Source organism: Condylostylus longicornis, unplaced genomic scaffold, assembly GCF_029603195.1.
Source record: "Condylostylus longicornis isolate FDR11 unplaced genomic scaffold, ASM2960319v2 ptg000135l, whole genome shotgun sequence".
In the NCBI taxonomy this organism is placed as follows: domain Eukaryota; kingdom Metazoa; phylum Arthropoda; class Insecta; order Diptera; family Dolichopodidae; genus Condylostylus; species Condylostylus longicornis.
In genome coordinates, this window is record NW_026578103.1 from 15830823 (window position 1) to 15843244 (window position 12422).

Here is a 12422-nt window from a genome sequence, read left to right on the forward strand (position 1 = left end):
CTACTAGACGACCAGAGTAAGAAGTAAATATAAGATAAATCAAAACTAGTACATCTTTCAAGAGCTATTTGTATGAACCTTCTGTTTTTTTCAAAAGGGAAGTAAAAAGCTTTGGAAAATATAAATTTCGTGAAATTCATTAAAATCCCTGCATATAGCAAACTGTTGAGATTTGACAACTAATTATTTTTTCAAAAATAAAACTTTCTGACGTAACACAGAAAAACATATGGTTCGACAGCTATAAAATTATGAAAGTTTTTAAAACACTAAATTTTATTTTACAAAAGTAGGAATAAGAGAAAATGAGAACGTTATCATTTTCTCTCATTTTTGTTCAAAAAGTATTATCCCAGCCAAACGATTTGCATTCAAAAACTTTATTTAACTTTTAAAAACTTTCTTATATCAGACAGACCTATAATAAATATTTATAAAAAGTAGAAAACCATTTTGAAGATGAAATTTGAATATTTCTTTTTGTTTTGTTTATAATGGAAAACAATGTATCAAAAATAAAATATTAGAAATTAATCCCCTCTATTATGTATATCGGTGTCGGCCGATAAACGATCATTTATCGGCAAAATTTTGTGTTTGTATTACCAACATTGTTTACCGGTAAATTTTATCGGAGTCGGGAAAGCTTTTTTTCCCTGTATAGGAAACGTATTAGCTGGTATTATGAAAACGATAAATTGTCAAGTTTTCACCGATTTAAAAGCGGGTATAAATTTTTAGACGACAGATTTTTTTTTTTGTAAAATCTTCATTTTATCAAGGAAACTGGTGTAATTAATTGCTTTTTTAAAATGTAAGCATTTTTTCTAAATTATTTTCTTTCAAAATGTTATTCATATATTTTATTTAGGAGTAAAATCGTAAGCAACAAAAAACAAATTGCGCGGTTAGTAGAAAAAATGGAAGAGGACTTAAACCTGGCAAGGAATGATAATCTGAAATTCTGGATAAACCTAAAAAATGTGTACATATTATATAAATAATAAAATAAAATAGGTACATAAACATACATTTTGTTGTCTAAATCCAATGGATTAGTTGAATCTCTTATATGTCGTCTTTGAATAGCTTGCGTTTCTTCACTTACTACCGTTTCTTCACTTTCAAAATATAATGCACGCGACATTTTCCCGATATATGTACATATATTTTTATTTTACAAATTTAACAGAAAATAATTTGCTTACAACAACTTTTTAGCACATCAAAACCAAATTCAAAATAGTTTTAAAAATTTTTTGAAAACTTTTTCTCCAATTTACAAAAACAAAAATTTGTATGAAAAAGCTTCTTTTAATCGGTTGAAATATTTTTATCGGTATCGGTTCATAATACAGAAGAAACCTAAAACCGATTAGAACTGCCGATAATATATCGGACGATACCGATGTTCATAATAGAGGGGAATATCTGTTTTCTTACCTCTCTTATTTACAACACAATTTTATGGTGAGCTTTATATATTTGAGTTAGTAGCTATGATAATTCATTTGCAGTCTAATCGTGTATCACGCTTTTTTACTTACATACTTTCTATTCAGTTTTGGACATTTAACTTTTCCAATTAGATTACTCATTTTTTAATTGGAGTTTTGCATTTTTTCTCAAATTATCGACTGAACGTCTATTATATACTTGTATGTAAAAGACGTTTGGGGTAATATATAAGTATATATTATACATATATTATATAATTGTAAAGTAACTATTATATACTTGTATAATGTAATTTTCGAGTGAGAAGAATTATTTGGACTAAAATACATGCAAAATTCATTCTCTTTGTTTTTGTAACTGAAACGTTCACTCGAAAATACTGGGGATTCTGATTCGAAAATGAATAAAAAGTGAGTAAAAAAGCGAGATATATGATGAGGCTGTTGAAATTACATTTAAAGTTGTGTTTTCATTTTATTTTTAAAATGGACAATTCAAATAATGTAAAGTGTGTTTCCTTCAGTATTTTTACATTTGGACATATTTTAGTCAAAGTAAAAATGTCAAAACACTTTTGACTTTTGTAATTAGAAATAAATTTGCTACGGCAGCTCTAAATTTTGCATGAAGTGATAAGTCAACTACCTTCGATTCTCGCAATGAAAAAATATTGTATTTTGTAACGCGTAATTATTTTGTTAATTGGTGTTGTTAATCTATCTGCAATTAAGAAAAACCTTGGTACTGCTAAACTACATTTTGGTGCAAAAAGTTCTTTTTATTGCTTGAAATTTTAAAAAACTTTTAATATGACGATTTTAACAAAATCTACAATTGAAAAGAAACCTGAAAAGGTTGCATTACCATTAGTGTCCGAAGGAAACCTTGTCATTCCCAGCGCACCCTTGGTAAGAAATTATTTTATATTGCAAATGCATAATAAAAAAAATAAGCTGAAAAGTACGAACATACATATGTTTAAAGTGTGTACACATTTTTACATATATGTATGTACATATGTATTTATGCATTAATGTACGAATATCTGAAACAAAAATTTTTACAAATTTCATTTTCATTGATCGTAAATACGTTTGCATTTATTTAAATCACACGGAAAATTAATAAACTTTTTTTTTTTTTGAGCTCATCGACTCGAAGTAAAAATTAACAAAATATTGATTTCTCCATTTTCTGTATTCGCACGTATGTACATATTATGTATGTACATATGTTTATATGTATGTATGTATATGGAAATCAAAAATATCAATATTCATTTTATATAATGCTTGTATACATGCATATATGTATGTATAAATTTATCCATATATAGATGCATTAATTTTACTTTTATATACGAATGTACTCATAAAACTGTTTCATAAAAAAATCGCAAAGCTAGTCGAAAATCAAAATTGAAATATTACAAAATACAAACTGAAAATATATTAGTTTGTCCATACTCTTATTTGTAGTTGTAGATATACATATACCTACATATGTGTAAATTTAAACTGCATTTTAAGCAAAGATTAAATTAATTTATTTTACCTAGGTATGTATATTTTATATATTTATGTACATATATAAAATTGTTACCTTATTCAATAAAATGTGGAACATTTAAAATAGATTATTAAACTTTCAAAATCCTGTAATTTTTCAGACTGCAGGATCAATCTCTGAAGACAGTAATGTCGACACAGAATCAATGATCTTTTACCGCAGACGAATGTCTGCTTCAACAACTATATTCCTATTTCTCTCTGCAGTAGCAGTAATGCTAATGGGAATTTTAGGTGGAGTTACCATTTATCGGCTGTACTCACCTTCACAAAATCGTATGCATTTTCGTGGCATGTGTGATATTCCATACGATAGTCAAAGTGTGAATCAAGCTGCGTATGTTAATCCAGAAGAAGTGCATGATTTTCTACGTAGTGTAGATAATATTATGAATGGACTTCGTAGTGATTTAGCAGAAGGGTAAGATTTTCCTTTTTAAATTAAATGACGCATGCATTTAAATACATTTTGTTTTCAGTTCATTACCATCATACTTTCGAGAAGAATACGAACTTGATTTATCGGATGATGAGAGCTATGCTAAAATAAATGTTCCAGATTTTCAAGATGGGCGCAGCGGCAGATTTATGCATGATTTTAAAGTAAATCAATCCGCTATCATCGATACCAGCAAATTTCGTTGTTTTGTAATGCCTTTAGACAGAGAAACAGTATTACCCCCAAAAAATTTTTATGATTTACTTCAAAAAATGAGGCAGGGATATTATAATATTGATACTGAAAGAGTTCGACAGAATTGGCGAGTGGTACTTCCAGAACTTAATGATACATCGTCGCTATCACCTAAAATAGCACAAGAATGTACTGGAATGAAAACATATATGTTAGAAAAATATGTATCAGGAGGTATGGAATAGTTTAGAATTCTAAGTTGTAATTCATAATTTTAATATATGTATATATATTGTTTTTAGTTTTTAAACGTTCTGCTGAACTACACGATTCCGGGAAGTTTGCTGAATTCGTTGGGAAATATATAACTGAATTTAATCTCATTAATATTAATGAAGTTGAGGATCTGGAGAACCAAGGCTCTAATTGAACAATTTTGTCGTAAATTTCAAGTTTTATATTTTTACATAAAATCAGAATTCTTTCTATTATTTCAGGTTTCAATGCAAGAATAAAAAAGGTTCTTGTAATTTTATTGGACAAATCTTTTAATATTATATTTTATTTTTATTCATTAAAAAATCAATTGTTAGTTGGTGTGTTTCAATGAAAACATTGTGATATAAAATAATGTGTTTTGCTTTTTATTTTATTTACCTTTAATTCTGCTGGTAAAGTATGTATTATAATTTTAAATTTTGTTCAGTATTGTAATTGTACTTAAAATAAAAAATCCCAAAGACAAATTTCAAAATTATATTGTTAGAACAAATTAGACTTAATAAAAAAAAATTAATGTCTTAAAATACTGATACATTATTTTATTTTTATCTGAATTATTATTTCAAACCGTCTCTGAATGATTAACGAAAACTACATACTTGGAAAGTTTTGCTCTTACTATAAAATAAATAATTATAAGTATTAAATTTAACCTACATATTATGAAAATCTGCATATTGTAAAAACAATTTTTGGGTTTTAAAATATTTACTTTACTTTAAAAAACTTTGGATTCGTTTCAAATCGAAATCAGTAAATTAATAAAAGAAATAAAAGTGGTATTTACAAGTTATGTAAATTAGGTACTCTTGTGTAAATTTTTCGTAGATTTACTCCACTAAACTTTTTTTAATTTTGATATTTACCGAGCATATTTGTTGTTTTAATATATAAAAAAATCTGAAACCTTGTTCGTATTTAAGTACGACTCTTGCAAAGTTTGTTTAAATGTTTTTTTAGCGCTATAAAATTATAAATATTTTAAAATTTAATTAAAAAAAAGTAGAAAAAAATTATTGTTGAATATTTATTAACGTATGTAAATGAAGATACACAAAATACTGAAATTTTTGATATGCATGTACGTACTATGTACATACCAATGTGGGATTCAGAAATTTTAAATTGTAAAAAATAAAAAATTAATTCAAACAAAAAAATATTTTACATTATTTTTACAGTACAACAGTAATTATTGTTATAATATTATTATTAGATAATATACTAATTATTCTCAACTCTAACTTTATAAAATAATTTAAACAAAATTAAAGTTAATGTTTTTCGCCTTTTTAATTGATGTGTTTGATTCTACGACCACGTTAAAAAAAGAATTGTGATTTTGTTAATTATATATTTTTTACAAAAATCTCTCCACATATTATAAATGTTTTATATTAAATTTGTTCTCAAATATATGTAATTATTTGAGAACAAATTTAATATGATATACAAAAACTCTAAATTCAATTTCTAATTATTTGGACAAAAGCAGGAGAGATATCAAAATAAAAGAAACATAAAACGCAAAAAGCAAAATGTATAAGGAAATGAAAAAATATCATGATAAATTAAAAACAGAGTAGGTATGTAAGTTTTTATCCAAAATTGTTTTGTTGTATCTAAAATTTTGTTTTGTCTGCGCTATATTCAGTTTTATGTGGCCTCTCATGATCACTTTCCTTTTCAACAGTGTATCGTCTGCATTCATAATTTTTGTAGGGAACAGCCAACAAAATTTTGGAAAATCACCAAGAATGGCTAAAATATATCTATATCCCTTTTATCGATCAGTAGCGGTCATCAAACCCAAATTATCGATATGAAAAGTGTTTAATGGTTTATGGCCTTCCGGAATATGGTTAAAACATTCTGGTTTTCTATATTTTTTTTTTATCTAGAATTCAATAGATATAATTGGTTAAACAGGAATCGATTCTATTCTTTAAATCATGTAAAATTTTTCTTTTTGTTTTTTCATTTTAGCATGGTGAAAATGACCATCTTCGTGAATAGTACGAACAAGTAAGTTTTTCATTCCGTCTAATGCAATATACATACATACATACATATATGTAATAATTTTTCATTGTACAGTTTTGTACAAAATATCGTGATGTGTGCTGATATCGTTGTATGGATCATTTTCAAAACTTCAACAATGGCTTTCAGTTTCTCTTTTTTCGTTTCTCTTTTTCGTTTTCTGCAAACTACTCACTATGGTCTTATTAACTGAACACAAAAAATACTGTTGTACTTCTGTTGTCTTTCTACTTGCATAATGAACAGGATGTAATTCGCCATCATCAGGCCTACGTTGCAATAGAACAGCTGCTATTTTGATGCATTGACTCGCATCGGTGTGAAATTCGATGTAATCGTCATAGCTTAAATTTTTTAAAATTGGTGTAAAAATTAATATTTTATATTAATTAACAATAATTAATAATATATATTAATTATTATTAATTAATAAATATTACCTATGGTTTGATGTGTAGCATTAAGATGTTTTTTATTATATGGTAACATCTAACATATGGTATGGTATGGTAATTAGTTTTATCATATGCCAATGAAGATAACATGTTATTATACACATGACATTAATATCACGACAATTACAGTTAATTCTTCTATATCCGTACTTCAACAAGAATAAAGTAACATATAATTATCTCAATATATATAAAGAAATTTACCAAAATTTTTTTGAGTATGTATTTTAAGTTACGGACCCTTATAGAATTAAATTTTAACTCAGTTATTTCAGCTTAAAAATATTAAGCTTAGTCTTGTGAACGTTTTTTTTTACTAAAATTTAATACATGTATTTAATTTTTTGACAAATTAAATTAATATTAACATATTATGTATGTACGTTTTAAGGTAAATAAAAATTACTCAGTTATTCAGTTATTACTTGATACTTAATATTGTTTAATGGATGAGTTATCTGGTATTCGTTTTTTTATTTTATTTGTGTGAAAGTGAAGCAAACGTATTATATACGATTTGCTTTTGAATATTTTGAATATTATATTTATATGGCTGAGAACAACGAATTAGAAGTAATAATGGAAGGAGCATCTTGAACAAAACAATTAACACAAATTTTTTCTAATTATCTCTTTAGTTATCTCGGAGCAAAAGCTCCGAGCATTGTCAAAGTCGTAACAGGACCGTATTTATTTCATTTTCTTGTCTAGCCTTATAAACTATAAAACATTATTTACAAATATTCATTATTAAATATGTGTAATTTGTAAGAAGGATAATAAATAATAGATATAAATTTTAATGACTCTAAAACAGTATAATTTTTAACAAATTTTATTATATGATGTTTATTATTACGTTTTATAACTGCGAAAACAAAACCATAACGGTGAGCGACAACGGCGAACGATTTCTCTTGTTAACTTGGAATAAGAGCGGAAGAAAAAAATTAATTGAACAATATTTTGCATATAATGTCATACACATATGGAAACAGATAATGTCAGAATTTAGGATTTTAAGCTATTTCACTGCCAGTGGCGGCAATAAATTATATCTAAGCAAAAGAGTTCATATATTTTTATAGTGCATGTGCAAGTATCTCAAAACAAAACAAAAACTAAACACACCGCACACTTGTTATTCATGCAACTAATTGTTGATATTGACAATCGGATAATGTTGATCATACTTACTTCGTTAAGCTCATTATTCAGTAATATACGTGCTCAATTTTTTGCAGTTTTTTGTATTTATAGGAAAGATAATGGTCGTTAAAATAATGAGATAGAAATAAAATTTATGATTTATTATTTTTTAACAATATTCATTAATTGGCAATTCTTAATTACAATTTCAAAATTCTTTTTAACATTATTATTTTGCCCTTTTTTAAAATACATACTTTTTTTTTATTTTAACACCCAAATTTTTTTAATTGCTTTCCTTTTATAATATCGAAATACCACTTTTACCACCTTTTAATAAAATAAATTACAGAACGGGTTTTGTGCGCCTTAAAAATGCTTAATATTTTTATCTATATATTACATACGAAAACAATGATTTTGTTCGCGTTTTGCAACACATTAAAAAGAATAGGCAGACATCTATTGCGTACTCTATTCCTCTCCCAAAAATTCCCAAGTGTACAAAAAAAAAAGTAAGAAGAAAAACTGCTTAACTTTTTAACTGTATACAAATTACAATTTACAAATACAGGTGAGTTATATATAAGTTATATATAATAAATATATTATATATATATGAGAAATACAATAGAACTTTGGTTTTAAGTTTCAAATTTTTAGTCATAATAGGAATAAATTTTTTTTTCATAATCTGCTTTTCAATGTAAAATAATGATTAATGAATTTACAAAATTATGAGTAATGCACATGTAATTTTTTAAAAATAGTGGGCAGATAAAAAATCGCCCTAGAAAGAAAAGGAAAGGTAGACTAGTGAACAGCCCAGTTTATGGCCTCAACTTCGATTTCGTTAAAACTCTTAAATTACTCTGCAATACATTGAATCACTCAAAGGAAGTTTTGTTTCTGTTGCATCTCAAAAATTATTGTACCTTTACAATTTTAAATCTGTAATATATTTTAGATAGCTTCACAATATTAACAATATTGAACTTGGAACTCGGTTGAAAACGATTTTTTACAATATGGAACTAAAGAATATGTATATAACATAAGTAAAATTCGTTGGAAAAACTTTTCCAAAAAATTTTAGAAAAAAAGAGCAATTATTTATACAACATAGCGATGTGCGATGTTTTACAAAATAACAATTTTGAATTTCAAAATAATGTTTTAAGCATTAGATTAATTTTTACGAATTGATACGTAACATAAATCTTTAAAGCTCATAAAATCTTTAAATATTTATGCCTCAAATATTTACATATGTCGTAAAAACTGCAAAAGTATTAAAAAATCATTTAAAAATGAAATTTTCTTTTTACTTCCAATTTCTAAAATGAAACTTTTTCAAAGTTATGGATATTTATTTATTTACTTCGTATTTTGCCTTTAAATAGGTAATAAAATAAAACGTGATTAAAAATAATTTATCGATGTGTATTTTTGTAGATATTAAGTTAAGTAAAAAAATTCTCTATAGGAACTTATAACAACTAAATATAAAATTTACGCTTGCGCTACTTTGTTTGGTCTATTATTATGGCAAAATACTGTAACAAACATTGTTTTTATGTGTATAAATTTGATGGCTGGTACCACTGTACTTTGTCACCACAATCAATTTAATTTTGAGTTTGCTTTTGTTTGTGGGTGAGATTAGTCGTGAAATTACTGTCTTGCTTTATTTTTAATCATATTAATTGTTTGTAATAAAAGACATAAAAATGACCGACTTGAAATCTGAAATAGGGGATAGTGATTTAGAACAAAATTATTCATTAACAAGTAATAACCCAGATCCCAAAAATATGCAGGAATTGACTATATATGTAAGTGTATAATCTTTTTATTTAAAGTTATTAATAAAAGGTAATGAACATTTTTATTAATTGTAAATAATAAGTCAAATAATAATTTGCAGGTGCAAAATCTACTACAAAATGTGCAAGATAAATTTCAATCGATGTCAGATCAAATTATTTCAAGAATAGATGATATGGGCACACGGATAGATGATTTGGAAAAAAGTATCGCAGATCTAATGAATCAGGCTGGTGTAGAGGGGCCAGAAAAATAAAATTTAAATTGAACAAGTTTTTGTTGTTTTTCTAAATTATCACTTGCACAGAAAATCTCAACATACCATAACTGAATTTTTTGTTTTAAATAGTAAGTAGAAAACGGCAAAAGAAAAAATGTTAAATAATAGTTTTACACTTTATTTCACACATAAAAGCATAAATAAGAATATTAATCAGAATATTAATTTTATTTTATAGAAAAAACACAAAAAAATCATACCTTACTAATTATTGTAATGAAAATATAGATCATATTTATACATATATATATAAATTTTATTTATGTTTATTTAAATTTATTGCCTGATACTTAGTAACCCCGTTCATCGATTTAACAGACATCAATCCTTGAGATTGTATTTGAGTTCGTGTTGATATGGTTGCCAAAGGCGATGAATCTGGTATACCTTCACGTGAAGTTTTTGCTTTAAATACCTACAAAAGGTATCAAAAACTTTAAATTATTTAGTGACATGCAGGAATTGTAAAATAATAGAAACCAATCAGTAATAAACACTTAAATAAATAATCTAGCTATACCTACCAAGTAAAAATTTTTAAAGTTTTTTGTTATTCAAAAAAAAAAGGTTACGTACATTACGCGCGTATCAAAGTTACGTACATTTTCTTTTTGACCAAAATTTTTTTTCCTTAGTTCAAAGTTCCTTTCAGAATCGCTTGCAGTATCATCATTGTTAGTAGAAGTATCCTTTTCATGGAAAGATTTTTCGTCACTGCCGTATTCAGAATCATCTTGATGCTGCTATTGTAACAACAAAAATGATTATAAAATCAATAAATGGTAGGTAATTTGGATTAATTAACTAGTGTTATGTTTATGACTAACATCATTAAAATTGTTATTTTAGGTTGATGGTTATGAATTAAATAATATTTAATGATTTTGAAATATGTATATATATATCAGACAACTTATTGTCTGATATGCTTAGATCAAGTATTGAGTTGTCTGATATGTGATCCAATTGATCTCGCCAAAAAGACGCTTTATACCTACATCTAAGTTATTTTCTTCGTCTGTTCCAGTAATCGAAAAATCTCTTGAGCTGTTTGAAAAGTTATTTCGTTTTTGACGTAATGGTGATATGCCAACTGAAAGATTATCTAATGATTGAGAACGAAAATTTTCCCTTGTTCCAAATATCTTCGTTTTATTTTTTGATTTTAAAAGCCGTTTGAAGTCCTGAAAATTTTGCAAATAATGAACAATGCACACTATAAACTAATTTAAATATTTGATTTTACTAATGCGTACTGGATTGATTCGCCGAATTTTTGGAATTAAAGCAAAATTATGCTCTTACCTGAAAATCTTGAGTTTCGTTAATATTTGAAACATCATAATAAACTGCTGACAAAATTTCTGTAACTTTAGTGTATTGCTTTATTTGAATTAACAAAAAATCTTGCAGAACCATTTTGAGATCTTGCAATTTTTGTTTTTCAAAATTTTCAATAATTTCTTCAATTTGCTTGTTGGTTCGATTTACTTCTAAATTTGCTTTAAGAAGCTCTGAATCTGCAGCGGACTGCAAATAATTTTTTTTAGTTTCAAAGTTTTTCAATAATGGAAAAAATCACCGTATTTGCCGAAAATTTTGCTTTTATGTCAATTAGATGCTTTTGACGTTGTATTTCTTTTTCCCGTATATTTGAAATTGTTCGAAGACTTTCCCTTGTATTTTTACAAATGTTTTCATATTGAGCTAATTCGTTTATGATCTAAAAAATGTGTAAAATATTTAATTTTATGTAATAATTTAAAGCTTTTACTATTGTGTTAGAAAAATGGTTACTAATATTTATTCAAGTATGCACAAATGTTTTGAAAACAATACTTTAAGCTCAATTCTATGAACTTCTAAGTCCAGATAATCAGCAATTATGGTCAAAGCTTTTGAAAAACTTTTTACTCCATTCGATAATGTTTTATTAATTTGCTCTCCTTCACTGTATTGATAAAACGCTTTTGCTAAATCATCATTTTTATCTCGAAATCTTTAAAATTTAAAACATTAAAATCAAATTATAAAGCAGATCAAACCCAAAATAACACCTGGCGAGCTTTCTCGTATATGCCCCAATAATTGAACAAAGTTCTTCGAAATGCTTTTCAGTTGAATTAATTCTTTCATTCATTAATTTTATTCTGCTATCCTTTTCTGTCATAAAAGGTAAATTTCGTCCTTTAAACATGATCTAGCTTTTTTATGTCAGTATTAAAATTAGATTAACAATGTAATATATAATATAATCATATGTATGACAGTTTTAAATAAATTATTTGCGATGATCCCAAAATTATATTATTATAAATTTTTTGTTATTTCGTAGTTTATAATTTTGAAGATCCTTTTACTATAACGTGTTATATGTATGTATGTAGTATGTAGATATTGTCTTTTGTATCCACTATCTTCTAAAAATTTTTAATATTTTCCTATTCCATCTATTAGGTTAAAATTAGCTTAAAATCTATTTGGTTTTTTAACAATTTTATTTATACACTTTTTTTTTTTGAAAAATAAAAATCTAATCAAACTTAACTTTTTAATTCTTACAATTTGTTTACGACCTCTGAAAAAAGCGAGTTTCTATAGTAATTCGCAAGGGTATGTTAATTAAATATTATTACTATATTCATCTATCTTTAAAACTAGTGACATCTATTTTGGAGTAGAAAGTATTAAAATTTCAATGAAGGGGATTTGCGATTATTCAAACA

At 25.8% G+C, this 12422-nt stretch overlaps 3 protein-coding genes and 1 long non-coding RNA gene across 5 annotated transcripts; 2 read left to right on the forward strand and 2 right to left on the reverse strand.

The window, feature by feature from the left end:
* Nucleotides 1-2114: 2114 nt before the first annotated feature.
* On the forward strand, nt 2115-4470 carry LOC129615424 (integral membrane protein 2A). The gene is made up of 5 exons (XM_055530633.1): nt 2115-2366; nt 3128-3447; nt 3506-3894; nt 3963-4101; nt 4158-4470. The coding sequence occupies exons 1-4, from the start codon at nt 2268-2270 to the stop codon at nt 4088-4090; spliced, it is 936 nt and encodes a 311-aa protein (XP_055386608.1). The 5' UTR covers nt 2115-2267; the 3' UTR covers nt 4091-4101; nt 4158-4470.
* A 120-nt stretch (nt 4471-4590) lies between these two features.
* On the reverse strand, nt 4591-6752 carry LOC129615426 (uncharacterized). Its single transcript, XR_008697454.1, has 3 exons — nt 6645-6752; nt 6426-6589; nt 4591-6329 (listed from the first exon to the last, which is right to left on the reverse strand). It is a non-coding gene; the product is annotated as an uncharacterized LOC129615426 (long non-coding RNA).
* Nucleotides 6753-9212: 2460 nt separating this feature from the next.
* Nucleotides 9213-9919, forward strand: LOC129615425 (heat shock factor-binding protein 1). Of its 2 annotated transcripts, none has more exons than XM_055530634.1 (2): nt 9213-9424; nt 9499-9919. In XM_055530634.1, exons 1-2 carry the CDS (start codon nt 9320-9322, stop codon nt 9670-9672), a joined length of 279 nt encoding a protein of 92 aa, XP_055386609.1. In that variant the 5' UTR covers nt 9213-9319; the 3' UTR covers nt 9673-9919. The 2 variants fall into 2 exon arrangements, with proteins under 2 accessions (XP_055386609.1, XP_055386610.1); XM_055530635.1 differs by having other exon boundaries at nt 9215-9424; nt 9517-9877.
* A 31-nt stretch (nt 9920-9950) lies between these two features.
* On the reverse strand, nt 9951-11901 carry LOC129615423 (CBY1-interacting BAR domain-containing protein homolog). Its single transcript, XM_055530632.1, has 7 exons — nt 11754-11901; nt 11536-11695; nt 11279-11419; nt 11002-11226; nt 10695-10880; nt 10299-10439; nt 9951-10111 (listed from the first exon to the last, which is right to left on the reverse strand). The coding sequence occupies exons 1-7, from the start codon at nt 11891-11893 to the stop codon at nt 9953-9955; spliced, it is 1152 nt and encodes a 383-aa protein (XP_055386607.1). The 5' UTR covers nt 11894-11901; the 3' UTR covers nt 9951-9952.
* Nucleotides 11902-12422: the final 521 nt, after the last annotated feature.

Excerpts from the sequence above, each read along its gene's own strand:
- LOC129615424 (XM_055530633.1), top strand. The coding sequence starts at position 2,268 with ATGACGATTTTAACAAAATCTACAATTGAAAAGAAACCTGAAAAGGTT. Across the intron at positions 2,367-3,127 it reads TCATTCCCAGCGCACCCTTG|ACTGCAGGATCAATCTCTGA; the intron begins GTAAGAAATTAT and ends GTAATTTTTCAG. Across the intron at positions 3,895-3,962 it reads AGAAAAATATGTATCAGGAG|TTTTTAAACGTTCTGCTGAA; the intron begins GTATGGAATAGT and ends TATTGTTTTTAG.
- LOC129615425 (XM_055530634.1), top strand. The coding sequence starts at position 9,320 with ATGACCGACTTGAAATCTGAAATAGGGGATAGTGATTTAGAACAAAAT. Across the intron at positions 9,425-9,498 it reads TGCAGGAATTGACTATATAT|TCAAATAATAATTTGCAGGT; the intron begins GTAAGTGTATAA and ends GTAAATAATAAG.
- LOC129615423 (XM_055530632.1), bottom strand. The coding sequence starts at position 11,893 with ATGTTTAAAGGACGAAATTTACCTTTTATGACAGAAAAGGATAGCAGA. Across the intron at positions 11,227-11,278 it reads CAAAATTTTCGGCAAATACG|TCCGCTGCAGATTCAGAGCT; the intron begins GTGATTTTTTCC and ends AATTATTTGCAG. Across the intron at positions 10,112-10,298 it reads ATTTTGGTCAAAAAGAAAAT|GTATTTAAAGCAAAAACTTC; the intron begins GTACGTAACTTT and ends TACCTTTTGTAG.